General features: G+C 46.9%; 1 protein-coding gene across 1 annotated transcript in view; it reads left to right on the top strand.

Moving 5' to 3' along the window:
- SEC23B (SEC23 homolog B, COPII coat complex component) overlaps nt 1-27,573 on the top strand; it is a 474,773-nt gene that overhangs the window by 204,518 nt on the left and 242,682 nt on the right. The window contains exon 11 of the mRNA XM_069607535.1: nt 5,699-5,779. Within this exon, the coding sequence (XP_069463636.1) occupies nt 5,699-5,779 (81 nt within the window). The remainder of the gene's footprint in view (nt 1-5,698; nt 5,780-27,573) is intronic.

The raw sequence follows: 27,573 nt of genomic DNA, 5'->3' as shown, positions 1-27,573 counted from the left end.
GAGAAGAACTTGACAGCGGACGCTCTGAGCAGGCAGAGCACAGTCTCCCACGAGATGGGAGCTAGCTCAGGAAGTCCTTCAAGAGATCTTCTCCCTTTGGGGAACCCCTCAGGTGGATCTGTGCACCACAAGCACCAACAGGAAGTACGATCTGTTCTGTTCAAGGGAATTTCCCCCGAGAGGAGCTCTAGGAGACGTGTTCGTAGTGGACTGGGAGTTCCCACTCCTTTACGGTTTCCGCCAGTCCCTGTTCCTCAAATGATCAGGAGGTTGGGAAGATTCTGGAAAACCATGATCCTAATTGCCCCGGACTGGGCCAGGAGAACGTGGTACCCGGACCTTCTAGATATGTCCATCTGCCCTCCAATCCGTCTTCCACTCAAAGAGAAACTTCTTTCGCAGAAGGGAGGTCAGGTTCTCCATCCAGACATCAGAACCCTCAACCTTCACGCTTGGCTTCTGAAAGGGTGAGGTACAAGGATTGGGACCTCCCTGATGACATCATGGAGGTGTTGCTTTCAGCCAGAAGGCCAACAACAAAGTCTTTATACCGCTGCCGTTGGAACAAATTTTGCAGCTGGTGTAGAGAAGGGAATATCGACCCTTTTTCATGTGGTACACCAACGGTGTTATCGTTTCTACTCTACTTGGCAAACTCGGGCCTTCAAGTTGGCACTGTAACAGGCTATCTCGCAGCGCTTTCAATCTTCAAGCACACTGCGGAGGAACCATCGTATTTCAAACTACCTCTAGTAATACAATTTTTCAAGGGATTAACTCATGTTTACCCTCCAAGACCATTCCAAGTTCCCTTATGGGACTTAAATTTAGTCTTAAACTTCCTAATGGGTACTCCATTCGAACCACTCCTCTCTTGTTCGCTGAGATTTCTCACGCTTAAAACTGTCCTATTGGTAGCACTAACATCTGCTAGGAGGGTGAGCGAGCTACAAGCTCTCTTGGATACCCCCCATACAATTTTCCATAAGGACAAAGTTCTCCTACAGGTGAAGCCTAATTTCCTCCCAAAGGTGGTTTCTGAATTTCATATTACTCAGAAAATTACCTTACCCTGTTCTACCCTCCTCCACATCCGGGGAAAGAAGAAGAAGAAGAAAGGCTACATAGGCTGGACCCAAGGCGAGCTCTGAGCTTTTACATCAGCAGACTGGCTAGGATTAGGCAAGCAGACCAACTGTTTGTGGGATACTCGGGTCACAAGTTGGGACTACCCATAACAAACAGACTATTTCCAGGTGGATTATTTTGGCCATTCTGGAATGTTACAAACTGGCAGGGAAAGAGCCACCCCAAAATCTTAGGGCTCATTCAACCAGGGGTATCGCAGCCTCTTCGGTCCTCCAAAGAAGGGTACCGGTCCGAGACATATGTGCGGCTGCCACATGGTCGTCCGCACATACATTCACAAGATTTTACAACCTGGATTCCTCCGCTAGTCAAGAGACCAGATTTGGAAAAGCCGTATTACATGCGGTTCATTCCTAAAAGGGATACATGACATTATTACTCCCACCTCCAATTACATGCCACTGCTATGGGAGTCTATCAAAGATAAGGAATACGTCGGAGGACACAATCCCTTCGAAGAACAAGTTACTTCTTACCTGGTAACGTTCTTTCGATGGGATGTTCCTCCGACGTATTCCTTATCGCCCCTCCCATCCATCCCCGCACTAATACTTCCCTTGTGGTTGCAGCGTACGCTCCTTCAAGGTCAATAACCAATTCAGGCATGACTTATCTTATACTACAAAATGGAACTGAGCAACGGACGCCACGCGTGGCTTTTTATGGGCATGGTGACGTCGGCGCCGATACGGTGGCTGTCGAGGGACATCGACTCGGCGGACGTCGACGCGCAGCGCCCTCTACTGAGAAAACATTTCCGAGGCCAGCAAGCTGGAGACTAATTGGAATACGTCGGAGGAACATCCCATCGAAAGAGCGTTATCAGGTAAGAAGTAACTTGTTCAACTATGTTATTCATTATCAAGCAAAAACGCTGCTTTTCACACCAAGAGCTCACTCCACAAGGGGTACAGGAGCTACTTTGGCTTTTGTCGCAAATGTCCCTCTAGACACCATTTGCAAAGCAGCTACATGGAGCTCTGTACACACTTACTCCGCACTACTGCATTGATACTCATTCCAAAGCAGATACACAGGTGGGACAAGAGGTTCGAAAACATCTGTTTGCCTTTGGACCTTCTCACAACCCACCACCTTCTCCTAACACTGCTTGCTAATCTATACATAGCATGTGATCTAAGCAGATTCCACAAGCCTCAGAAGGGATAGATTACTCACTGTAATCATATTTCTGATGCTTGTATCTAGTTAGAGTCACATGCGCCCACCCCTCGCCCCCCTGTCGAGAGAAGGTGCATGGATGGTTTTTATGAGCTTTATCTGATCATATCTGCTTAAATACACCTGTCCTAACGCTACGCGACACTTCACGCTACCTCAAGTCAGAAACAAAACAATCTGATGGACGTCGACGCGTGATGGACCATGGGTACAGTGGACGTCACACTATGGATACTATTACTGGCACGCCCTGTCATCATCCCTTTTCGAGTTTCGAAAACAACAACTGTAATACTCTGCAGCTTCCACTAGATGTCGACCTATGCATAGCATGTGAATCTTAGCAGATACAAGCATCAGAAATACGATTATGGTGAGTAATGTATCCCATACATGATTTATAGTACTTTACCTGAGCTTAGATTAGTAACATTGTGCCTTAGAGTATATAGTAAATGCCTATTTTTATACAACTCCTCAGTGTATAAGTGTTTTCTTGAACTAAGGTGGTATGCTCTGAGGTCTTTTTATGCAGCTACAGCGCTCCTCCCTCCTTAGACTAAGCCTGGCTACTTGCCACTCTAACATAACTTTGGGTAGTTCAGGCTGATCCTAAGAGCTGTACCTCTGTTCGCCTTTGGTGGGCTTTCCTAAGTCCTTTCTCATATAGTGACCTATCCAAAAAAAAACTAACGCTCCCCATTAACTTGAATTGTGCATAAAGTCCTAATTAAAAAAGTAACTAAATACTGTACCAGACCATAGGCGATGCCACGTGGGTTAGGAGGCCTCTCTTTGATCACCTGGGTCATTGATAGTATACCACCTCCACTGCTTTGTACTGTTTCCTTTTCATACATATTCTTGCTAATAACTGCCTGTTACAGACTGAATTCTTAAAAGGGTAGGTGTGGATTTTTAAAGCATTGTTGTGTGTTAATGTATACTGGTCACATTAAAGATTTTTGAAACTACTCTCATCCTATACCCTTGACCCCTTTGACCCGGTTACGCTCGACTGGTGTCCACGGGGGCGTTGATCTGGACCGGCCTGATGTTACTTCTTCCAGTGATACACGGAGCGCAGAGATGTCGGAGTGGACGGGGCCACCCAGCTTGGTCTGTGTGGCTCGTATGAATACTCTTCTGTAATGCAGAAAGGGGGAATTAACCACCTGTGAGGTTTAAGCTTAACCCCACCTTCTCCCCATTAATTACTTTGGGACTCCTTTAGATTCTCACCTGATAATCTGGAAAGATGAACTCTCCATCCTGCTTCAAGTGCAGGGGCGCGTAGATGACCAGTTGCCTCACTGGTGTGGGAAGTTGGCAAGTTGCAGACGGTGTTGACTCCGTAGAGCTAATAGTTATAAAGAGTTCAAAACGTCTGGAATTCACTCTGTCCAATTCCCCTAGGTTGCCCTTACGGATCTGGAAAGAGTTCACGTGGCAACCAGAGATGCGCAGGTAAGTGTTTATAAAAGCTGTTTCGGAATAAAGAGGTAAGCTTGCTCTAACCTGTGGTCTTTTTCCTTTTCAGGCATCCGTTCGGAGGAAGATCCGTGGATTGAAGTGTTTACCGCAACCGGGTAAGTCTGTAGCAGAATGTTTCCCCATAGGGGCTGGGGTGCGGCGGAGATGCGGAAGAAGTCGCGCCGACCCGAGATTAGGTGAGTATCCCCGGTGATCTCAAGTAAGTCTCAATATTTGCCTTTGTTGTCTTAGATAACTCTCTGTTGCTCACCTTATTGTAATTATGTCCATAGGTGATGAAGAGCGGCCGCAAACTGAAGATGCGCGTGATGGAATGCTGAAAATGGCAACAGGTGAGTTCAGCGCGGCGTTGCAGGAGGCGCGGCAAGGGCGTCTAATGGATTCTTTCTTCCAGGTCCAAGTCGGGAAGATGCAGGATTCAGGTGAGTATGAATAAAACTCTTGCTCTAACCTTGCCTTCTGTTTTCCTTGCAGGGTTCAGGAGCTCGAGTGTAGACGGGCGTGGCTGAAGACTGGAAGCTGCTGCAGGCACGGTGAGCGTTACGCTGCTACTGCAGAATAACGCGAAGCACGTGTGACTGTCCGGGCGTGGCTTAAATAGCTTTGGAAGAAGTCCCAGGTAAGTATTCTTCCACTGCCCCACCCAGGTAAGAAAATAGTCCCTGCATTAAAATAGTCCCTCCTAAGCCTCATTTGGCTTAGGTCTTAATGCAGCATGGTCTGCATCAGGTGAGTAAGCAGCATGGTCTGCTTTAGGTAAGTTATCATAAATGAGCCTGGCGTCTATGGCGCCAGGACTGACTTTGTCCTTATGAGCCTGGCGCCAAAGGCGCCAGGACTGCACCCAAACAGCCCCTAACTGGGGCTTTTGGGCATGCTCCAAATGGCATGATGCCTGCTTCCGGGGCTGCTGGGCCTGGTCTGGCTTCCCGGGGGCAGGCATCATGACAGACCCCTGCGCCCTCCCAAACACACTTATTAATTTACAGTGTATAGGCATATGACTTGTGAATTCTGAAGTGGTAGGTAACCTGTGTTGATTTTAGTAATCTGCATTATTTATGTATTAAAGTGATTTTACTTAACAGTAGTGTTGATTTTACTTCTTGCTTGTGTTTAATAAATGGCTTATTGTTTTACTTGCCAGTGTTGGCCTCTGTCATTTAAGATGCTGCTCTTTTTAATCTGTACCTCACACCAAGCATACCTCCTCCTGGATCTAAACCCAAGTGCTCAACTACATTACCATTGAGAGTGTGGTCAGATAACAGTAAATTGTTTGCACCTTTAGGTTGCATTCTAAGAACCCAATAACAGAGCAGTTTCTGAAAATGCTCCATTTATGATCGAACTGGTCATGCCCTTCCGTGCATGACTATCTCAGTGTTTTGGCTCAGGTTTTCATTCCCAAATAAATTACTTGAATAAGGGGATATGACTATGTATTCGCAGAATGCTCAAGTGAGGTGCTGAGCTTTCCAAAGTGTTTCTTTTTGTAAACCTTTCTTTTAAAGTAGTGATAATCTTAATGCACTTTCTCATTAGAATCATTAGACAGTGATCTTCCTTTTTAGTGTTGTGGTGGTGCCTCTAACACAATTTGTTTACCTTGGACCACATTAACAATAAACTTTGCTCATAGCCATATTGATCTTATTGGCCAAGTATGGTCCAAACATTTAGTTCGACTGAACGTTAACAGATGAGGTTTTAAAATCCTAGCTTACTGCTTGTTTCCCCTTGATGGTTGATGATCGTCTGTTGAAATGTTTTTTGCTTGAAGGTGAGTAAATGTTTCTAACAAATTACATTTTTGTTTAGAATCTTGGATCCATTCGAATTACTTCATTTTGTATATATCTTTTTGTTACAGACCTCTCGAGAGCTCAAGATTTCAGGGGCTATTGGACCATGCGTATCACTAAATATCAAAGGGCCCTGTGTTTCTGAAAATGTAAGCTTTACCATCAGAAGATTTTAAAGTTGTTTAAAGTTAAAGTTGTTTTGAGAGCTTGATGAGGGATGATACCCAGTATATCTCGTTCATGAAAATCTTAGTACATTTATCGCAAAAGTTGGTTTACATGTACACAATCCAGAGCTATAAATCATGTGTGGTGCCATTGGTCGTTGTCAGGTTTACGTTTTCACCTTGTAAAAGGGTGAGCATAGGACTTGTGCCTTTGACATTGCAGGTGCTGAAAATGTGGTGCAAGCACTTTTCCAGAAAGGAAACCAGTTAAGTCACTAAGGCTTTTGTTTAAAACTGATTTGTATGAAATGTAGAAACATGGTTCAAAGTAACTATGCTCAGTATCCCTTAAAATTCATCCCAGTGAAAGGGACGGATTATGAGAGAGGACTCTTGAGGTGCTTGAAAGACACTTATTTTTATGAAAATGTCAACTTTATAGTGAAGTGCTTTTTTCCAAATCTCTGTGACTAGAAATATAATGCTTGTAGCGTGATTTGTAAGCAGAGGAAATCAAATGGCACTCAAAAAATATTTGTGCTCTCAGAAAAGAAGGCATCTTAAACGCAATTCTGGCAGATCTATTGGTTGTCTTGTCTCCTGTTCGACCATCTCAATTTGTGGTTATTTTCACATTGTTGCCATCACAAAGTGCCGTTTCACCTCTTAGCACGTTTTTCCTATCCTTGCCTCTTGCGCCACTTCACATGCCCATCCCTCACAGCCAGCCCTGCTAATGTTTTAAAATCTCACTTGACCTGCAGGCCTAGTTCCTTAGTTTACATACTCGACCTAGGAGAAATGGATATCCAGTGATGTTAATGAATTTCAATAAACTTTTTTAACAAACCTACAGTACCAAAGAACACCAGATTTTTATTTAAAAATATATATGGGGGTGTGGGATAAGGAATTAAAATGGGTGGGGAGCGGGTTGGGTGGGGTTATAGACCTAGGAAAAGGGAGGGCTTAAAAAAATATTTTTTCCCCGGTATTTTAGGTTCGTGAAAAATGTTCATTTGAGTTTTCGTTAAGATCACATGGAACAAGGGAAATGGACCCGCCCCATGGTGATGGTTGCCAAAATATTTACCACTGCTTTCTGTCTCATGGTGTATGTCCCCATTAGCCCACTTCATATTTGGTGTAATGCTGCCACCCAGCCATGCAAAGTGAAACCTTTATTTGCCATTTACTGTAAAGATTTGTTTGCAGTAAATGTCAAATCGTTTTCGAACATCCCCATACTCGCCAGCAAGATTATTTGTTTTTATTTTATTGTACATTTGTATGGCGCCTACAAGACAATTTTTGGGGCGGGGAGAAATATGTAAAAAGAACACTACAAAAATAACAAACTGTTATATTGGCCTTGTGACCATCCTACCGTGCAAGACAAAGGTGGTAAGTGCGAGGAGGGGGGAGAGGGAGGAGTGCAGGAGTGGGGGGGCTTGAAAAGGGGGAGGGGGTGAGTAAGTGCTCGTGGGGCCAAGACGGCAAGTGCCAGGAGAATGAGGGGTAAGGGAGGATGAGTGCGATGGACAGGGTGGACCAGGTTAGGCTAGTCCAGGGAAGTGTGCCCAAGGGCAAGTACTGGCAAGGGGTGCTGGAAGAAATGGTAGCGGGGTGTCTGGCCCCTGTATGACCCAGAAGGGACCAGGCCCCAGTCGCAGTTGCAGAGGGACGTTTGCATGGCAGGGTGAGGGGGAAGGAAGAGGAGAAAAGGAAAGTATTGAGAAGTTTCCGTAAATTAATAAGATCTGGCTCAAGTCTGAGGGGGGCAGGGAGGCTGTTCCAGAGGGAGGAACCTGCAGATGAAAAGTATCTACCTCCCACTCGGTGCAAGAAGAAACATTTGACCTGCAGAGAATTTAAACCAGAGGCCCGAAGAACTCTAGCAGGGAGGTATTTGGAGAGGGAATGCTGGATGTAGAAGGTCCAGGCCCCAGATAGCCGTGTGGATGATGCAAAGGGTCTTGAATTTGATCCTCGCGGTCACCGGGAGCTAGTGGAGAGATTTTAGGGCTGGAGAGATGCAGTCTCTGGACTTGATGCCAAGGCTAAGTCTTGCAGTCCTATTCTGGATTAGTTGAAGGGGGCAAAGGGAGTAAAGCGGCAGATTGAGGAAGAGGCTGTTGTAGTAGTCCAGCCTAGAGAGAACCAGGGCTCTGGAGACGTTGAGGTGTGCCCGAATAGCAGTCAGTCTGGTATGAGAGAGGAGGGAGAGAATGACGGCTTAAAGGAGAACTGTTTGTCGTCTGCATAACATTGGAAATGAGGATAGAAAGTGGGGATCAGGTGGGCCAGAGGGGCCAGGTAGATGTTGAAGTGCCATGGCGATTGGATAGAGCCCTGAGGGATGCCACATGTAGAGAGTGAGGTGGAGGAGAGAAAATGACCCATTTGTACTTGGGAGGGTCTGTTTGAAAGGAATCTCAGCCACGCCAGTCCCCTGTCCATGTAGCCTAGGGTATCGTGGAGACGGTTTGAGGTTGGAGTGGTTGACTGTGTTGAAGTCAGAAGAAAGATCAAGGAGGATTAGAACGGAGGGAGGCTTCGAGTCCAGGTTAGAGAGCAGATCTTCACAGGTGTTCAAGAGAGCAGTTTTTGTGCCACTGGATTCCCTGAAACCGGACTAGTGGTCATGGAGGCAGCCAGCCATTGCAGTGTGGAGGGTCAGTTGTGGGGAGGACCAGCTTCTCCATGAGTTTGCCCAAAAAAGGGGTGATGGAGATAGGGCGATAGTTAGCCCGGCAAGAAGGGTCTACAGGCGGCTTTTTTAAGAGTGGGTGCACTCTAATAGAGTGCTTAAGGGGTTGTGGGAAGGAGCCAGTCACAAAGGAGTGGTTTCAGAGGCCAGCCAAGGCCGGGGCGAGATAGCGAGGCACCTGTTTAGAGGAAACCTTCATAGAGCGGACAACTCTGGAGATCTCGTCTGTTGCAGTGGGAGAGGAGGAGGAAAGTATGGGGGGGAAGAAGGAAGGCCCAAGGGAGGCAAGAGAAGGGGGTGGGGTGGCAGCAGATGACAGAGAACACAGGATGTCCAGCGTTTTGGAGAAGTGGGCATCCAGTGCAGAGGGCCTGGGGAGGAGGAGGAGAGGATGAGACTGAAGTAGGATTGGCAAGTTACTTGCAGATTTTAAAGAGCTCAGCCGTGTTATTGTGGCTCCAGCGATGCAGGCTTGGACATGAGACCTCTTCTTGGAGCAGATGGTGAGACGGTATTGCCTTTGGAGTAGGCAGCAGGCCAGTTTATCAGAGGATGAGCTAGATTCCTGCTACGTCCACTCAGAGCTGCCAGGTCGGAATCATACCAAGAGTTGCATTTGGAGACAGGCTTCATGCAGATCCTCATGACTGGGGCAAGGATGTCCAGGGTTTTAGAGCTAGAAAGGTGGAGGGTAGCTAGAACATAGTCTGAAGGAGAGTCCAAATATGGGTTGGGGGGATGAAGAAAGAGGCAAATGCAGCAACTGATGCACACTTCATCGGTCGACTGACGGAGAAGGAGACTGGCAGTACGGACGGAGGCATCCGGGGACAAGGATGGTCAATGTGGGAAGAGAGGAGAGAGTTGTCGGACCATAAGAGCGGGGGTAGTAAGGGGGTTGGAGAGTCAGATGTCTGAGATGCGGGCATCCAAGGTGTGTCTGTCCGAGTGGGTTGGACCAGAGGAAAGGATAGTGAGGGAAAGAGTGTCGCAGAGGTCATGAAAGAGAACAGTAGCCACATCCGGGGAGTTGAGATGGATGTTAAAATCCCCATAGAAGATAAGTTTGGGGGGGAGGCAAGAAGAGAGGTGGACATGTCTGCCCATGCTGCGAGGAAGTTCGTCCGCGGGGCCTGTAGATGGTAGCAAGAGTAAGAGGGAAGGTAGGTGAGACGGAAAGCCTGCAGCTAGGCTTTCAAAGGGTGAGTAGGTTTGAGTGGGTGTGATGGAGGCAGGATCCTACTCAGGGAAGATCAGAGCCAATCCATTGCTAGGACCAGCGGCTGGGATTGGGCAGCATCTTGTAGCCCTCAGGGGGAAGAGTGTCAAAAGCCGTGACAGAGCTGGCCCTGAACCACGTCTCAGTGAGAGCATGGAAGGTCTTCAAGGAGGAGACATATGTCAGCGGAGTGTTTGATAGCAGAGGAAGAGTTGAGGGTAGTTAAGTGAAGCTGGTTGTCCCCTTTTAATGATTTGCGGGGGGGCAAAGGGGGATGGGGGAAGGGGATGGCGAGAAAGGGGGGTGGATTTCAAGAGAGATGGAAGACTGATTTCAAGAAGGAGGAGATTGCCTTTGGAGCCCTGGGCCATGATAGTGCCATTCTGATACATTAATGGTGGATTTAAAGTACCATGCAAACGATACAGACCCTTCATAAAATCTCCTTGCCAATGTAAGTGGGCTAGTTGAATCTGCTCCCAGCCCTATACTTTTTCTCAGTTGTCATCCCATTTCTTTCCTGGCCCAGCCTTCTCTGCCTCATTCTTCATCAGCTGGCCACCCCCCTTCAAATTCCTGCTCCTATTCTAGCAGCAAACTCCCCCTCCACTGTCTCTCACTTTGCATTCCCCAGCCTAGCATTTCATGGTGTACCACTTACCCTTTGTAACAGTTGGCTTAAAGGACACTCCACTCCCAGAGACTGTTTAAGTGTTTTAATGGAGTTCCTCAGCAGTGCGCTAGAGCTGTCCCTCACTCTCTTTTGTAGATGCAGCATTTTCCACATTATCCCAGGCGTCCTTCGTCCCCAAGTTAGTATATTAAGATTAACCCACTACTGTATCATCTCTAGATAGCTGTCATCTTCTCTAGATAAGTCCCCCCTCCCCAGTCTTTCTAACCTGGGGCTTTCTAAGCTCGTCCTACACTATTGATTTCTGTTAGTAACAAAAGGGATTTATAGGTTTATGCCTTCTAGACACGTGCCCCAACTCTCCTTTCTCTCACACACTGGTGTTCCTCTCCCTCTTTCTGCTATTCTCCTTTCACTGCTCTCCTGCCTCCAACTCCATCCACCTTCTCTCTACATCTTCCTCCTTTCTGCCTACTACCTGGTTCCACCCTGCGATCTTACTACCCCCACTCCACCTTGGTGCTCCCACCTCCACACTACTACCCCTTCACCCCCTTCTCATTCACTCTCCTTTCACACCCTCACTCTCTTCACACTCCCTCTAACACTTTTACTCACCTTGTGTGCACTCGCAGCACATTACCACATGCTCTCACTAAGCAATAGCTTACAGTTTCTTTTAAATGCCTCCCGTCCACCATCCTTCCTCGTGCTGGACTCTTGGTATACCACTCTTCCTCCGACGTCACCTGAGAAACCCACACTTTCCTGTTGCCCCCTAACCTCTGCCGCCTCCTCCCATTTTATTATGGGCTGTGCCCAATCGCATCCTGTTTTCCCCACCCGGGAGGTGTTGCAGTCATTGGAGTTTAAAAATAGCTGGTTCAGCCCCCCCACACCATTGCCCGGTTGCAACTTTGGCAGTCTGAGAGGCAGTGTGTCCCAGTTTGTGTTGGGGGACTGCAGTGTGTTGCTACCCAACATATCAGGCCAAAGTCTCTCTGTGTTTGGTAAGATTTTTATATCCATGATAAATCTTCCTGACCTGTTTCAACCCCAGAACTTTTTGCTGGACTGGGATATTGTTTCCCTATACCTCAGTGAGTGGGAATCTTTTTCCACACTCAAGAGTCTCTTACTCTTTTTATGGGTGCCTGTTTTAAGACTCTCCAATAAGAGCCTATTGTAGCTGGTTGCCCCTTGGGCTGCCGTTTTAACTTTCAAATGGATTGTGTCCTCCCACGTATTGCTTATCTTGGATATTTCCAATAACCAACTTGCTGCCTCTGGAAAAAAAATTCAGCAGGGGGCGCTGTGTGTCGATGCCTGGTCAAGTCGATGTTCCTCGAAGGCCTCCCTCTCGACGTGGATGTGACCGCAGGTATATGTAGCACGCGCATCGCCCGTTAGTTCTTTTTTTCCGTGCTTCACAGCTTAGGATGGGTAACGCCTAGTTCCTGACGGGGATACTTTCGAAAAATCTTCTTCGAGTTTTCTTTGAAAATTCATCACCATCTCTTCGAGTTTCGATGCGATTATGGCTTCGTCACCGGAGTCCACTCATCGGTCCGGCTTCAAGAAGTGCTGTGACTGCGGTGCAAAGATGTCTGTAACAGACCCGCACAGGATCTGCCTGTGGTGTTTGGGGTCGAATCATCCGTGTTCAGAGTGCAAGGACTGCCTGTCCATGACGGCCAAAGCCTTGAGAGAGCGTAGAGGGAAGTTGGCGACGTGTAAGCCTCAAAAATCCCACTGTACTCCATCTAAAAGAAAAACATCAGATGAGTCGAGAACAACTTCTCGTGGAAAGAGGTCTAAACGTACCCGTTCGAGAAGTAGTTTGCACCACTCCTCGACTTCGAGGCATGGGAAAAAGAGGCACCATAGGTCGCCATCCACCTCGTTGCCCAGTTCACCTGAATGGGTCGTTTGTCCAGCACAGTGGGAGTAGTTTAGACTCCGTATGTTAAAGGTTTTTGAGAACGTGGCCTTGCCCCCTCAACAACACCTAGAGGCGATGATCCAGTCGAAAGACCTCGGAAGCACAAGAACCGTGCATCTTCGGACCAGGCCGCCTAATCTCCTCGAGAGCGATCTCATCCCTCGAGTCGAGAGAAAGTCTCTTCAAAGACTAAAAAACCGACGTCAAAGGAAATCTCTACTACAGGACCAAGAAGTGCGTCCTCGTCAGCGCCGATACCGATGGAGAAGCCATCAGCGCTTCGAGCACCACTTGTGCCAATCCCTTAGACACAATTGTTGAGGCCATCAACGTCGACTGTTTCGGCGCCAGTGATGACTACCATAATGCCTGCTTCAACTGAAAAAACATATACACCTCTACCACTGGCAGATTACTCTAAATCACTCTTCAATGTATGTAGATGCAGAGGAGTCCTCTGAGGAAGAAAGACCCTTTGGGGTACAATATGGGGCACCATCAGTTTTTGAACAGGACGATCTCACAGATCTATAAAGGCTCACAGGAGGACACAATTGTCCCTTTCCATCAGGCTTTGCAAAGGAGTGAGACTTCCAATTGGGAAACACCAGAGGTTATTACTGCAGTAAATAAAAAACTAACAGCCAAATACAGAGGCTCTAGTTCTGACTCTTTACCTCTCCAAACACCCTACACCAGAAAGTCTGGTGGTGCAAGCAGCCACTTCCTCAGGTAGACAAAATGCCTATCCTACGATACCAAAGGATAGAGATGATAAACGTTATGACGCCATGGCCAAGAAGATTTTCTCAGCCGGCAGTATGGATTTAAAATCTGCCAATGCTACATAAACGCTAGCGAGATTTACACACACACCCTTTGGAAGTGCATTTGTATGGCGGCTGACCGTATCCCAGGGGAGGACAAGACGGTTTCCTTAACATTGTCAAGGATGGGAAAGACTTGATGTGTAAATCCCTCCTGACTGGTCTCGACTCTGACCGTATCAGCAGAGCCATGGCGGCTAGTACAGTGATGCACAGATTTGCTTGGTTGGGAAAGTCAGGATTTGCCCCAGACGTAGAATCCAGCCTTCTCTACATGCCCTTTGACAGATGCATTTATTTGGAAATGAAGCTGATAAGTTTGGAGAAGCTGCAAACTTCCAAGATGGCGGCCAAATCCCTTGGAGCTGCAAAAAGACAAACTTCAAACTGCCCCACATGTGTGCCCTGGAGGGGGAGGTTCTTTCGCTATTATTCCGCATTCGGAAGGAGCAGAGGACAGCCAGCTCAAAGAGGACATAAAATATTGCGCCGTGGTGGACGGGGGAGGGGAAATAAGACCTCAACAGAAGCAGCTTCCTTACCTTCAGCCACTGAGTCAGCCGCTCCAAAACCCCTGAGGGCTTCGTACACAAGACTGCAGTAGGAGGCAGGTTGTCGCAGCATCCGACAAAATGGCAGGCTATTACTTCAGATGCTTGGGCCTTGGAAACATTTGCCCAAGGATACTGCCTACCTTTCCTGCAACAACCAGTCATCCACCAGGGAACAACTCGTTGAGGTATCCAGATACGCTCCTTATGCAGGAGATTTTAACCCTGCTGAAGAAAGGTGCTATAGAACCAATACCTGTAGGGAGAGGAGCAAGGGTTGGTACACCCCATATTTTCTGATTCCAAAGTAGAACGGAGGATTGCGACCCATCTTGGACTTAAGAAACTTGAACAAGTTCCTCAGGCAGCACAAGTTCAAGATCACAGCTCTTTCAGATCCTTCAGGCCCTCCAGCTTCAGGATTGGATGTTATCATTGGACCTTCAGGATGCTTACTTTCATGTGCCGATCCATCACAAGCACAGACAGTACCTGAGGTTCGCCGTTGGCGGCTCTCATCAGTTTCGAGTTCTGCCATTTGGGCTGAGCTTGTCATGATCCCTACCCCTGACCCCCACTGGCAAGTCAGCCTGCCAGGTAAGGCCAGGTTTCGGGGTTCCATTATGGCCTTAAAGGCCTTAAAATCTCACCCGAGACTCTCTTGGAGTCAGTCCTGGCGACTTTAGCACCCAGCTCATCACTATGGAGAACACCTTTAGGTTGGGACTATTTTACTTGGAACTACTTTCTTGGGGGCTTCAGTCAACATTGAGGCACACGCATAGCTCAGTTCCCAAGAACTGAGCTAGGCAGTATAGTGTTTAGGGTGTGGCTGGCCTGGGACTACTTTACCTGAAGTCTATTTAAACCACACCCAAACAGCAGAACAAGGGGGCTAATCTTGGAACTGCGTGCCTGCAGAGAGAAAAAGAACATCGCTATTGGAATCTTACCTGTGAGTAGCATCCTGTCTTCAGCCCATCGTCAGCTCCTGATTCTGCTTACCTGGAGACATTCGATCCAGCAAACTCCATGAGGGCACCGCATGCGCCCCGGAACGCAGCAACCTGAAAAGGGGAGAGAGAAGAACAGCATTAGTGAGCGCATACTCGCGGTTCCACACGAACAACGAAAATCACAAGATTCTTACTGGATTCGTCGCCTTTTGTTCAGCTTCATTCCGGAACATCACTGCAACTGGCGAAGAGCACTGTGGCCTATGAAGGAAGGGGAAAGGCACAGATTAGCATATACAAGGCAAGACAGCGCCGCGCATCGCGCATTACTTACCGGACAGCATCGCGCACACCGCGCCTTCATTTACCGGCTCCTGCTCAGCTCCAACCCGCACGAAAACTTTGCACACCTAAAGAGAAGAAACAAGACATAAATAACAATAAGAGGAAGGAAGGAAAGAATAGAATAGAAGACTGTAAAGCAGCAAGACCTACCTTAAAGACACTCAAAAGGGCTCACACCAGTGAAGCAACTTGGTCGCTCTTGCCCACACGAGACTACGCACCCCTGCCACGAAGAGCACGATGGAGAGCACACCTTCTTAGGAATTAAGGTGAGGAGAGGGCCAAGGGTAGGGTTTGAATCCAAGGGAGCTGGGAAGAGACCCTACCAGAGACAGTTAAGTCTTGAATCCAGCCCTCCTGTATTTCAGGCTCAACTTCCATCGGAGGCACTACGCAGGGATTGGGGAAAGGGTTTGAGGCGCGTATCATCCAACCAGGGCTGAGTGGGGTCCCTGTGGATACCAGTTGAGCGTAACAGAAAGCGAAGCCTAAATAACATAATCCACCTGGGCCTCATGGAGACATCAGAACTTGACCAATTGGCTCAGTTGTTGGGACAGTTACGTGCCAAGGTACATTCAGCCAGGCAAGAAACCAATTCTCTCAGGAGGGATTTGATTGTTACTAAAGATCGTACCGATGAAATCAGTAGACAATTACTCCAATCACAGGCAGGACAAACCCCATTGCCTGGAAAAATTACGCTGGCACAAGCACCAACCTCATCAACCAGTCCAGGACAAATAACTCTACCTGGGCAGTTCCTTTTAGCTCCACCTGAACGATTCACGGGGGATCCCAGGAAGCATGCTACGTTCATGAATCAGTGTCGTCTTCATTTCCTTTGCAGACCTGGCGCATTTCCCAACGACCAGGCCCGGGTTGCTTTTGTTTTGTCATATCTGAGCGGTAGTGCTGCGGATTGGTCGGTACCGTAAGTCAAGATGATCCATTGTTACATGACTCTGGGGGAGTTTCAGATGGAAATGGAGAAACTCCTTGCTCGTCATACCCAAGGACAAGCATTAGACAACAAACCTATCACTTCGTCAAGGAAATGAAGACTTGTTAACGTATATAGCAACCCTTAACAGATTAGTCGTTGAAGCTGGGTGGCCTGAAAACAAAAGAACCACGCTATTTCATCGGGGTCTACGGGGAGAATTGAAGGACGTCCTAGCTTAGGTGGTTGACCCACCTAAAGACTGTGCTGAATTCATCAATCTGGTTGTGCAACTAGATCACAGATTACAAGACCGAAAGGCAGACCGAACTAGATTAGACACTCTGGTTATGTATGTTCGGTTAAAGAATAATGTATCGCGTGCATTGGAGAACACTGTAGAACCCATGCAAATTGGAGGTGTACGACCCACCCCTCCCCACCCCCCCCCATTAACAAAAACCGAAAGAGAGAAGAGAAGGCAACAGCAACTGTGTTTATACTGCGGAAAATCAGGGCACTTCCTCAAAGAATGTCCAGTGAAACCTCCAAGGAGAATTGTAGGGGGCCACAGAGAAGGAAGATAATAAGGAGTCGGAAAACTACCAAGCTCGGCAAGCGTAAAGGTCAGTTTGTCGAGTGAGAAGAATGAGCCACCGACCTCACACTTTGCAAAACCAGTGATCCTAATCAGTCACCAACAACCGTCTCAGATGCATGCCGTCAAAGCATACATAGACAGCGGAGCAGTTGGGAATTATATAGATCAAAAACTGGCAGCAGAGATGGGGCTTCCCTTATGTTCAAAATCGACCACTGAAACAGTTACCACTGTGGGTGGGACAGAAATAGCTTCCCGGCCATTAACCCAATGTACAGCAGCACTAACCCTACTGTGCCAGGACGGACACAGAGAATCTATTGCTTTTGATCTCATCAAGGCTCCTCAGTTTCGACTAATATTAGGGATGCCATGGTTAGTAGCTCACAATCCTCAAATAGATTGGCATGCAAAGAAGCTGGCCTTTTCCGATGACTGTGCTCTTACCTGTTTATTACCAAGACAAGGAGAAACCCGATTTATGGCCATCTGCGACTCCCAGAACGGCGGCATTAGTACTTGGCGTGACTAGTACTTTACCAAGTGAATACAACAATTTTCAGGATGTGTTCCAGAAAAAACAAGCTAATAGGCTACCACTGCACAGGCCCTACGACTGTCAGATTGACCTCATACGTGGTGCGCAAATTCCTTGTGGCAGAATCTATGCATTCGGAGAACCAGAAAACCTCCATTTGAAATCTAATCTAGACCAGTACCTGGCAAATGGGTTTATTCGCCCGTCTAAATCACCAGCAGCTAGTACCTTATTCTTCGTACCAAAGAACGAAGGAGATTTGAGGACTTGCATCGACTATCGCGCACTAAACCAGATCACCGTAAAGAATAGTTATCCAGTGCCACTCATTCCTGAATTATTAGACCAAGTCCAGGATGCCCAAATTTATACCAAACTAGACCTTAGAGGGGCTTATCACCTGGGTCGAGTAAAGAAAGGAGATGAATGGAAAATCGGCTTTTGTACCAAATATGGCTTGTATGAATATCAGGTAATGCCTTTTGGACTTTGCAACGCTCCCGCTGCATTCCAGTACTTCATGAACAATGTCTTGCGGGAATTAATCGAAGTTTGTGCCTTGGTTTACATTGATGACATTTTAGTATATTCTGCCTCAAAACAGGACGATGACAAGCACCTCGGCTCCATTCTTACCAAGCTCTGCCAACATCCACTGTAACTAACTGCAACTAAGCTCGAATAAAATGCTCTTTTCATGTAACCGAAGTTGAATTCCTTGGTTTCATCCTCACTCCGAAAGGCATCAGAATGGACATGCACAAAGTAGATGCCATTCTAAATTGGCTGTCGCCAACTTCTCTTAAAGGAATCTAGAGTATGCTGGGTTTTGCAAACATTTACCGCTGATTCATCCCAGACTTCTCTCAAATTGTACATCAAATTACATCATTATTAACAAAAAACAATAAGCAGTTCAATTGGACCGAAGAAGCAGAGAAGGCTTTCCAAGAGCTTAAGAAAAAATTCACTTCAGCTCCAGTTTTACGATGCCCTCACCCAGACCTCCCTTACATCGTAGAAACAGATGCCTCTAGTATGGCTATGGGAGCTGTTCTCTCAGAAAGGGACCCTGAAACTAGCCAGCTACATCCCGTGGCCTTCTGGTCATGAAAATGTTCACCTCTAGAGCTCAACTATGCTATCACAGACAAGGAACTTTTGGCTATTAAATCGGCTTTTAAGGCATGGCGACATTCATCTCCTTGGAGCCAGACATACCGTCACGGTAATAACAGATCATCGAAACCTGCAATACCTGAAAACAGCGAAGGCTCAATCTTCACGTCAACTACGGTGGGCCCTTTTCTTCGCCGAATATGATTTTGTAATCACATATCGACCTGGTGTCCAAAATGGAAAGGCAGACTCCTTGTCCCGCATGGGCATTGATGAAAAGGTATATACAACTCCAGATCCAGTAGCCATCATTCCAGAGGACAAACTCTTAGGCCTTACAACAACTTTGACACAGACTGAACTCCAAGATAAGATTCAGCATTTAATGGATCCCAACACTTCACTAGAATGGTGTGCTCAAGGAGAACAGTACACAATTAAAGATCAACTACTATATTTTAGGAACCGTTTATATTTTCCCAAAAAAGAACTACAACAAGTTATTTCAGGTTATCACGATTCCCTGATTCAAGGTCACCTTGGAATTGGCAAAACCCTAGCCAAAGTAAAACGAAACTATTGGTAGCCCACCTGGTGTAAAGACATTATCCAATTTATCCAGTCATGCGGCATGTGCACACAAAACAAATCTCAAAACCAGAAACCAGCTGGTCTTCTTCAACCATTGGAAATCCCTCCCGCACAATGGCACACTTTTTCACTCGATTTCATTAGACTTACCTCCCAGTCAGGGATTCAACACTATTTTAGTGGTCGTAGACTTATTCTCAAAAATGGCACACTTTATTCCTTTTAAGGGTCTTCCAAATGCATCCAGTTTAGCAAAAGTGTTCCTGGAAAATATTGTACGGCTACATGGCTTTACATCAGTTCTGATCCCTGATCGGGGTAGTCAGTTTGTGTCCAACTTCTGGAAAAAGTGCTGTTCGATGGCCCAAATCAACATTCGACTATCCACCAGTCACCATCCTCAAACAGATGGCCAAACAGAAAGAACTAATATCAAACACTCGAGCAATACTTGTGTTGCATGCTGCACCAAGTGGAAGGAAATTGGAAGGACTTATGGATAGCGGAATATGCTTATAATAATTCGTTACACTCCAGCACTGGACAAACCCCTTTCTACATCCTATATGGTAGACACCCACGTACTTCTGAATTGGATCTTCCAACCACTTTGGAAATGCTAGCAGTTAAAAACCTACATGCAACCATTTCCCAGACCTTCAAAAAGGAAGCTGAACACTTACTCCAAACCAAGCACAGACAAAAGAAAGTTGCTGACCAACATCGTAGAAAGGCCCTCGACTATCGGGTTGGAGACAAGGTTTGGTTAGCATCAAAATATGTACCCATAAAAGGAACCCGGACCTTTCGTCCTCGGTATTTGGGGCCTTACTCAGTCAAATCCATAATCTATCCAGTAGCCGTCAAATTAGCATTACCATCCAACATGCAAATTCACCCTGTGTTCCACGTATCCCTTCTGAAACCAGTACAACCAGGTACTCTGGTTACAACACCACCAAAACCAGTACTGGTTGACGGAGCACCTGAGTTCAAAGTGAAGGATATCCTGGACTCCAAATACACCAGGTCCAAGTTGTATTACCTAGTCGATTGGAAAGGATACAGCCCTCAAGACAGATCCTGGGAACCTAGCGAAAACATCCATGCATCACGTCTGATTAAAAAATTCCATCAGAATTATCCAACCAAACCAGGACCAGGCAGAAGAACTACCGTGAGATAGGTCTTGGTGGTGGTGGTGGGGCAGAGTGGAGTGCTGTTATGATCCCTACCACTGAATCCCAGTCGTTCCTCATCTAATCAGTAGGTTGAGAAGGTTCAGGAAATCCATGATCCTATTTGCCCTGGACTGGACCAGGAGGACGTGGTACCCAGACCCTCTGGACATGTCCATTTGACCTCCGATACCTCTTCCACAAAGATAGGACCTTCTCTCGCGAGAGAAGGGTCGGGTTCACCATGCGGATATCGGAACTCTCAGCTTTCATGCATGGTTTCTGAGAGGCTGCGATACAAGGGTTGGGACCTCCTGGACTATATAATGGAAATTTTGCTTTCAGCCAGAAGGCCAGCGACCAAATCTTTATACCGCTGCCTCTGGAATAAGTTCTGCAGCTGATGTAGAAATGAGAATGTTGACCCTTTCTCATGTAATACACTGAAGGTATTCTCTTTTCTATTACATCCTGAAAATCTGGGGCTCCAGATTGGTACCATCAAGGGATACCTCGCAGCGCTTTCTATTTTTAAGCGTGCTTCAGAGGAAGTCTCCTACTTTAAGATTCCTATAGAGATACCATTTTAAAGGGTCTAACTAATGTTTACCCTCCAACCCCGTTTCAAGTCCCACTATGGGATCTCAACTTGGTGTAAAACTACTTGATGTGAGCTCCCTTCGTGCCTCTACATTCCTGCCTTTATTTTTTATTTTTATTTGTTTTTGGTAGTAAAAATTAATTTACACCTTTACAAAACATTTATCAAATTAATAGCTGCTTTTCATATCAATGTTACATTATTCGTTATATAATTCAAGCTATGAATCACTACTATACAATCACAGCAAGGCATAAAAATGGGTGTTAAAATCATCAATTCATCTAACAATTTTTTTTTGATCATGATACAATTTTTAAAACCAATTTCAAATTCCATTTCAATTTCATTACAATTACTGGTGCCGTTTCACAAAATTCTTCACTTCGGTTATCTCATCAACTCGAAAAAGGCGCCCAATTCATATATGTTCGCCATATTTCTAAGACTTCATTCGTGCAACAGTCAGTGCCAAATGCCAGTACGAAGTATTGCAATGCAATAAGATAAGTAAGCCGGGACTCATCCATGATGGACAGATGTTGCTTCACCTTCGTAATGACAATAGCCGTGGTACCCAAACACTCTACATGCAATGACATAAGTAGTGTTTAGATACCTAATTCACAAGAGGAATATCCTTCACAGTGTGCAGGGTGTCATTTAATACTGAGAGATTGTTTTCAATCATATGCACAAATCTCACAGTCGCCAGCATAATTGCATTGCACCGGCCCCACATACAGCGCAGCCAAACCATGTTACACTCATAACGGGAGTTAGAAACCAGGAAGGATCCCAAGCAAAGGAGCCTTTGTTGTTCAAAGTGCGCACAATACATAAACAAATGTTCAAGGGTTTCAGACTCCTTGACTCTAGCACAAAACCTGCACTGCTCCAAGTTCCCCATCTCATTATACCCTGACCAGTTCCTAATACGAGCTCCCGTGTGGATAAGATCCAGACGGAATCTCATTTAGGTCCTTCTGGCATGCTTGTCTGGGAAACACAATATATAGGGCAAGCGTGGAAAAAGGGCATGTCTAAAGTTGGCGTAGGTGGAAAATGATGAGTAGCCTGCAATTAGGTCAGAATTGCATGCCCATGCGTTCCTAAAAAGCCTTGTTTTGACTTTCTCCGGAGATTCGATTAGGTCTTGCTGCAACATGTTTAGGGTACATAGGATTAAAGTCATGTGTTTCTTAAATGCAGACATGGACGCCGGGTGCTCTTCTTGAAGCATTGACCTAAAGTCCTCATAGAGAGAGTTGCCTGGTGGTGAAAGCATTTTGCTATAGGTATTTAACATACGCCATTCATGTTTGACCGCCAGGGGATATAGGTCCAATTCGTGTAACAAAATAGCATTGGGCAAGTACCCAAGGAGACCTAAAACCCTTTTCCAAACTCTGCACTGAAGTAGATTTAAAGTGGCACCCAGATTCAATAAGCAAGCATCCAAGCTGTACAGTAGAATGGACTCTACTTTCATCGTGTAGAAGTGCAACAGGGGCATGAGTGAATACCTGCAGTACCTAGCAAAAATGATTCTCATCTGAGCAGACAGATGGTTCAGCTTATTGTCTAGTACTGATCGCCTTTTGCCGAGAGACATGCCGTTTGATATATGGTATCCCAAATAGGTGATCTCATCCATGATGTTGATAGGTTTGAGATTTTCGACATACTTGAACCTCTGAGGTTTCTTTTTAGTCGTAAATGCAATAATGTGGGATTTGGCTGAATTGATTGTCAAATTATTGAGCACACAGTATTCTTGGGAGATGTTTAATTTGTTCTGTAGCCCAAAAGGTACCTTATCAAACAGGAGGACATCATCGGCAAACACCAACCAGTTCAGGCCCAGCTTGCCCAGAATGACCGGAAAGGTATTGCTTCCCTGAAAGATTTTCTCGATGTCAGCTAGTTATAAGTTGAAAAGTACCGCGGCCAAGTTGTAACCCTACTTCACACCAATTCCTGTGTGGGTGCTATCGGATAACAGGCCCTCAGAGTTGATACGAACCCTGTATGATGTGTTTTGGTGAAGGGCCGCAATTATCACTACTAGCTTGGAGGGAATGCCATAAAACGACATCTGCCGCCATAGGCGGTTACGCAAGACACTGTCGAACGCAGCCGATAAATCTAATGATGCCATATACACCGGTCCATTGGCCAACTTGTGAGATGCTTGACAGTACGTGTGCAAGAATCGATGCATTTAGCTGCGTGCCCATGGCCCTACGAAACCCCACCTGTGTTTTAGAAAGGATTCCAGCGGCAGTAATGTGTTTCTCCAATTCACACAAGACTAAGCGTGCAAACATTTTTGCTGCAATGTCTATTGGGGCCGAAAATTTGTCGGATCGTAAAGAGCACCCTTTTTGTGAATGGGGATTACTATTGCCATAAGCCAAGAGGCAGGTATCTTGCCTTTAAGACTTCTAACTCTGAAAACTGTATTCCTAGTGGCAATTACATCAGCCCGAAGGGTGAGTAAGCTACAGGCTTTATCCTGCATACTGTCTTTCATATAGACAGAGTGGTACTAAAAGTGAAGCCTACTTTTCTCCCCAATATCGTTGGCGAGTTTCATATTGCTCAGTATATAACATTACCATCTTTTACCCTCCACCACATGCGGGGAAGGAGGAAGAAAGACTCACAGACTTGACCCTAGACGTGCGCTGAGCTTTTCTATCTCCAGATTGGCAAAATTGCGGCACAATGACCAGTTATTCGTGGGCTATTCAGGTCACAAACTGGGACTAGCCATCACCAAGCAAACTATCTCGAGATGGATTATACTAACTATATTGGGATGTTACAGATTGGCAGGTAAATACCCTTCAGAACATCTTAAGAGCTCATTCAACCAGGGGTGTTGCAACTTCATCCGCATTGCAGAGGGGAGGTATGATAAAGTATATATGTGCCGCTGCCACATGGTCGTTTGTGCACACCTTTAATACCTTTACCTTTACTAAATACTACAGTTAAGCAATTTTTATGGTAGACCTATACCAACTATTGTAATTAATATAAATGTATTAACCTCTGCAATTGTGTAATTTTATTTCTGATGTTTGTTAATCTGCTTAGAATCACATGCTGTGCATAGGTCCGACATCCAGTGGTCACTGCGGAGTATTGCATTTTGTTTTTCGTAGTCGAAAAAGGGGACGTCGAAGAGGCGTGTCTGTAACACTATCCCTATAGTGACGTGCGTTGTACCCACAATCCCTCACGCGTCGAGGTCCCTCTGATTGTTTTTTTTCCGCCCAGCTTCTGGTCGCCTTACGCGGAGCTCCTAGAGAGACATTGCAAATACTTACTACGGACCTCGGTCCTTAATTATACTTATTATATTGTTAAAGATCCCTCCCCTAGACGTTAGCTGTTTCTCCGCCGAGCAAGTTTTCGACGGAGGGGAAGAGACGGAGGAGATCCTTCGGCGCTGCCGAACACGTGGCCTGGCCTCGCCGGCCAACATACAGTAGGGAGAGTGGGGGTTCGAACTTTTATCTTCTCTTTGAGAATGTCTTTTTCTCCCCTTTCTTTCCCTTGGGGTTGTTATCACCAGTTATTATTGCCTCAGCTATGGAGAGGACACCTTTTAAGTTTTGCCCACGCTGTAGGGGCAAATACACTTGGAAGGACAAACACAAGCTCTGTAATCGTTGCTTGCCCCTCGATCATAAGTAGGACAGCTGCGCGGCCTGTAAGCTCTTGAAACCAAGAACTCTTAAAGAACGAAAAGTTAAGAGGTGGGCGGACTACGCTATGTCGAAGTCAGTTTCCTCACCCGTCGCCGCTGGTACAGAAAGTGACGAGGAGGGTGATAACTCGACGTCCGTTACGGAAGTCATTAACCCCCAGAGGAGCGCTCGCGCTCCTCGACGTCCGTCCCCAGCCCCGACGGGCTCGGCTCACGCCCTGCTTATGGGGATGAAGACCCCGGCGACAAGGACGCACATAGACCCCATAGGCCTAAGCACACAACCCACGGCTCTTCTTCGTCGAAGACGAAGGATCCATCAGCGCCGAAGGGGACGCAGGGCACTCCGGCGTCTACCTCAGACCGTAAGGGTCTCAAGCCCCACCCGCAAACGCAGCCGCGACCAGCGATTGGGCTTTCATCAAACACAGGCGCTACCTCAAAATCATCCGACGTAACGCTCCATAGAGCGGCCGTCGAGGAACAACGCGTAACGCAGGCAACGTCAACACCAGAGCCCTCTACTGACAAACTCGTTGTCGAGAGCCTGGCGAGAATTGTTTCCGAAGACAAACGTAAGCGGACGACGAAACAAACGTTGAATACCGCACAAAAAGCTACGGAAACGCCGAAAAAGCGCAAGAGTAGCCAGGAACTGCCCCCTTCATCTAAGGGCACTTCTGAACTACCGGAGGGCTTTTCAGAGGGCGACGGAAACCTTTCTTCGACGTTGTGGGAGCGTTCCAAGCGTTTTGAAGGTGAAGACACTGATTTCCCCCCTCTAGACTATTCAGGGGTCCCCCATGAGACCCTTGAAAGACTCCATTCTTGTATGGAGAAAATGGAAAGGTTTTTGGGAAGCCAAAACCCACCCACACCCAAAAGACCAAGAGAATGGCCCCAGGATGACCCTAGGGTCAAGATTCCTAGGCTGTTTCCCCCTTCTACAGACGCATATGACCTCACTGAAGAGGAGCAATACCTCCAGGAAGATGTGTTTGGGTGGAGAGGAAGAACATGAGGAAGAGGGGTTTGAAGAAGATCCTTACACTAGTGCAGGAGCTTTTGAAGAAGATACAGCTACCTCGCAGCCCTGGCAATCCCCATCAGTACAGCCTTGGCAATCCCGATCAGTGCACTTGGACCCTGATGTCTTTCACCCTTCTCCTCCCAAGGATTCACCTATTGGAAACACCTCTCCCCTAGATGACCAACCTTCACTTAATGCACTATTACGCAAGGCAGCAGCGCATTTTGAAATAGACACAGGGGAGACTCTTCCTGACATAGACTTTGTAGAGAAAGTTATTAAAGAAAAAGCCCCTGTTAGTCAGTCTATTCCGCTCCTGGCTTCTATAAAGAGAAGAATAACTCCTTCCCTTTCCAATCCGGCCTTAGTCAGAGGGGTCAACCCTCGGATAGGAAAGCTCTTCAGCCCTTCGTCCTCTGACCCTTTGTACATCAGAGGACATTCTATTCCGGACTCCCTCGTAGTTACTAATACAAGAAAAAGAGCGGGGGTACCACTATCCACTAGTGAGGCACCACCTGACAAAGAGGGCAAGAAGCTCTATGCACTTGGGAAGAGAATCACGACCTCCGCCGCCTTCTCAACTAGGATTGCAAATAACAATTCCCTACTAGCTAGCTACGCAGATGCACAGTGGAGCAAGCTGCGCAGCGAAGCAGAGGACGCACCAGAACCCCTGCGTTCACGCCTGTTAGCTATAATCTCAGAGGGAACTCTTGTAAACCAGGGCATCGTAAAGAACTCCTTAGATGCCGCAGAGACGGCTGGCCGTTCCCTGGTTCAGGGAATACTTCTCAAACGCCATGTCTGGCTGCGCAATTCGGGATTTAAGCCGGAAACCCAGGCTTCCCTGATAAATAAGCCCATAGAACAAACACATCTGTTTGGGAAAGCAGTTGATGAGGCCCTAGAACATGCGAAGAATGAGTTTGATACCATCAAGACTCTTGACCAAATTTCAAGGCCCCCTAACAGACGCAGCTATGGCAATAGACGATCCTTTCGTGGCCAAGGCCAGCAGCAAAACCAACAGCAATTTTACTCTGCTACCAACTGGCCCTCGAACCAGGGTAGCAACACCCAGTTCAGTCAAAGAGGCCAACGCCGTGGCAAAGGAAGAGGTCGCGGCTCCAGCCCCAAAGGTTCCACGCCCAATACCAACAAATGACCCGAAGATTCGGGTCCCCTCCCATGCATCACCGGTCGGGGGCTGGCTAACATCGTTCCTTTCAGCATGGGAGGGAATATCGTCAGACCGCTGGGTATTATCCACCATAGCCCACGGATACTGCATCGAATTCAACGGCTCCCCGAAGTACAGACCCCCACAGAACCGACGCATGACCCCGGAACACCTCACTATTCTTCTTCAAGAAGTAGAAGAGCTACTGAAAAAAGAAGCTATAGAGGCTGTCCCCCTATCTCAGGTAACAGAAGGTATTTATTCAGTGTACTTCCTTGTACCCAAAAAGGACTTAGCCATGCGCCCTGTATTAGATCTGCGCCCAGCGAACAAGTTTGTCAAACCCCAAAAGTTTCGTATGGTGACCTTGCAGGAAGTAATCCCACTGTTATCACAGGGGGATTACATGACAACACTGGACATGAAAGATGCATACTTTCATATTTTAATGTTGCCAGCGCACAGAAAATACCTCAGGTTCAAGATAGAGAACAAACACTACCAGTTCAGAGTACTACCCTTCGGGATAGCATCTGCACCAAGGGTATTCACGAAAGTACTGGCAGTGGCAGCGGCCCACCTGCGCAGGTTATACATCCCTGTATACCCTTACCTCGACGACTGGCTCATAACAGGGGATTCTTACGAAACATGCTTCTCCAATACCCAAAAGACCGTAGACCTTTTGTCCCAACTGGGCTTCTCCATCAACGAAAAGAAGTCCAGCTTAGACCCCAGCCAAATCAAACAATTCCTAGGGGCTCTAATTCGAACAAAGGACGGCCTCGTCTTCCCCTCCAACGAGAGGGTCCAAAACATGCTGTTTCAGATCCCCCATTATGTGGCAGGTCGAGAGGTGACGGTACGCAAAGCAATGCGCTTGCTAGGGATGATGGCGTCATGTATTTATTTGGTACCTCACGCGCGCCTGCGCATGTGCCCAATGCAAGAGTGGCTCTACAGCCAGTGGTGTCAGGCCAGCGGACAATGGGACGATCTAGTGGTGGTCTCGCAGGCCTTGGTTCTCTCGCTACGGTGGTGGACAAAAGAAAACCTGTTATTAGGGAAAACTTTTGCCACACCCGCA

The sequence above is a fragment of the Ambystoma mexicanum genome, chromosome 4q, assembly GCF_040938575.1.
Source record: "Ambystoma mexicanum isolate Mex_15411 chromosome 4q, UKY_AmexF1_1, whole genome shotgun sequence".
NCBI lineage: Eukaryota > Metazoa > Chordata > Amphibia > Caudata > Ambystomatidae > Ambystoma > Ambystoma mexicanum.
The sequence above is the reverse complement of the archived record's forward strand: the minus strand, read 5'-3'. Positions and strand labels throughout refer to the sequence as shown.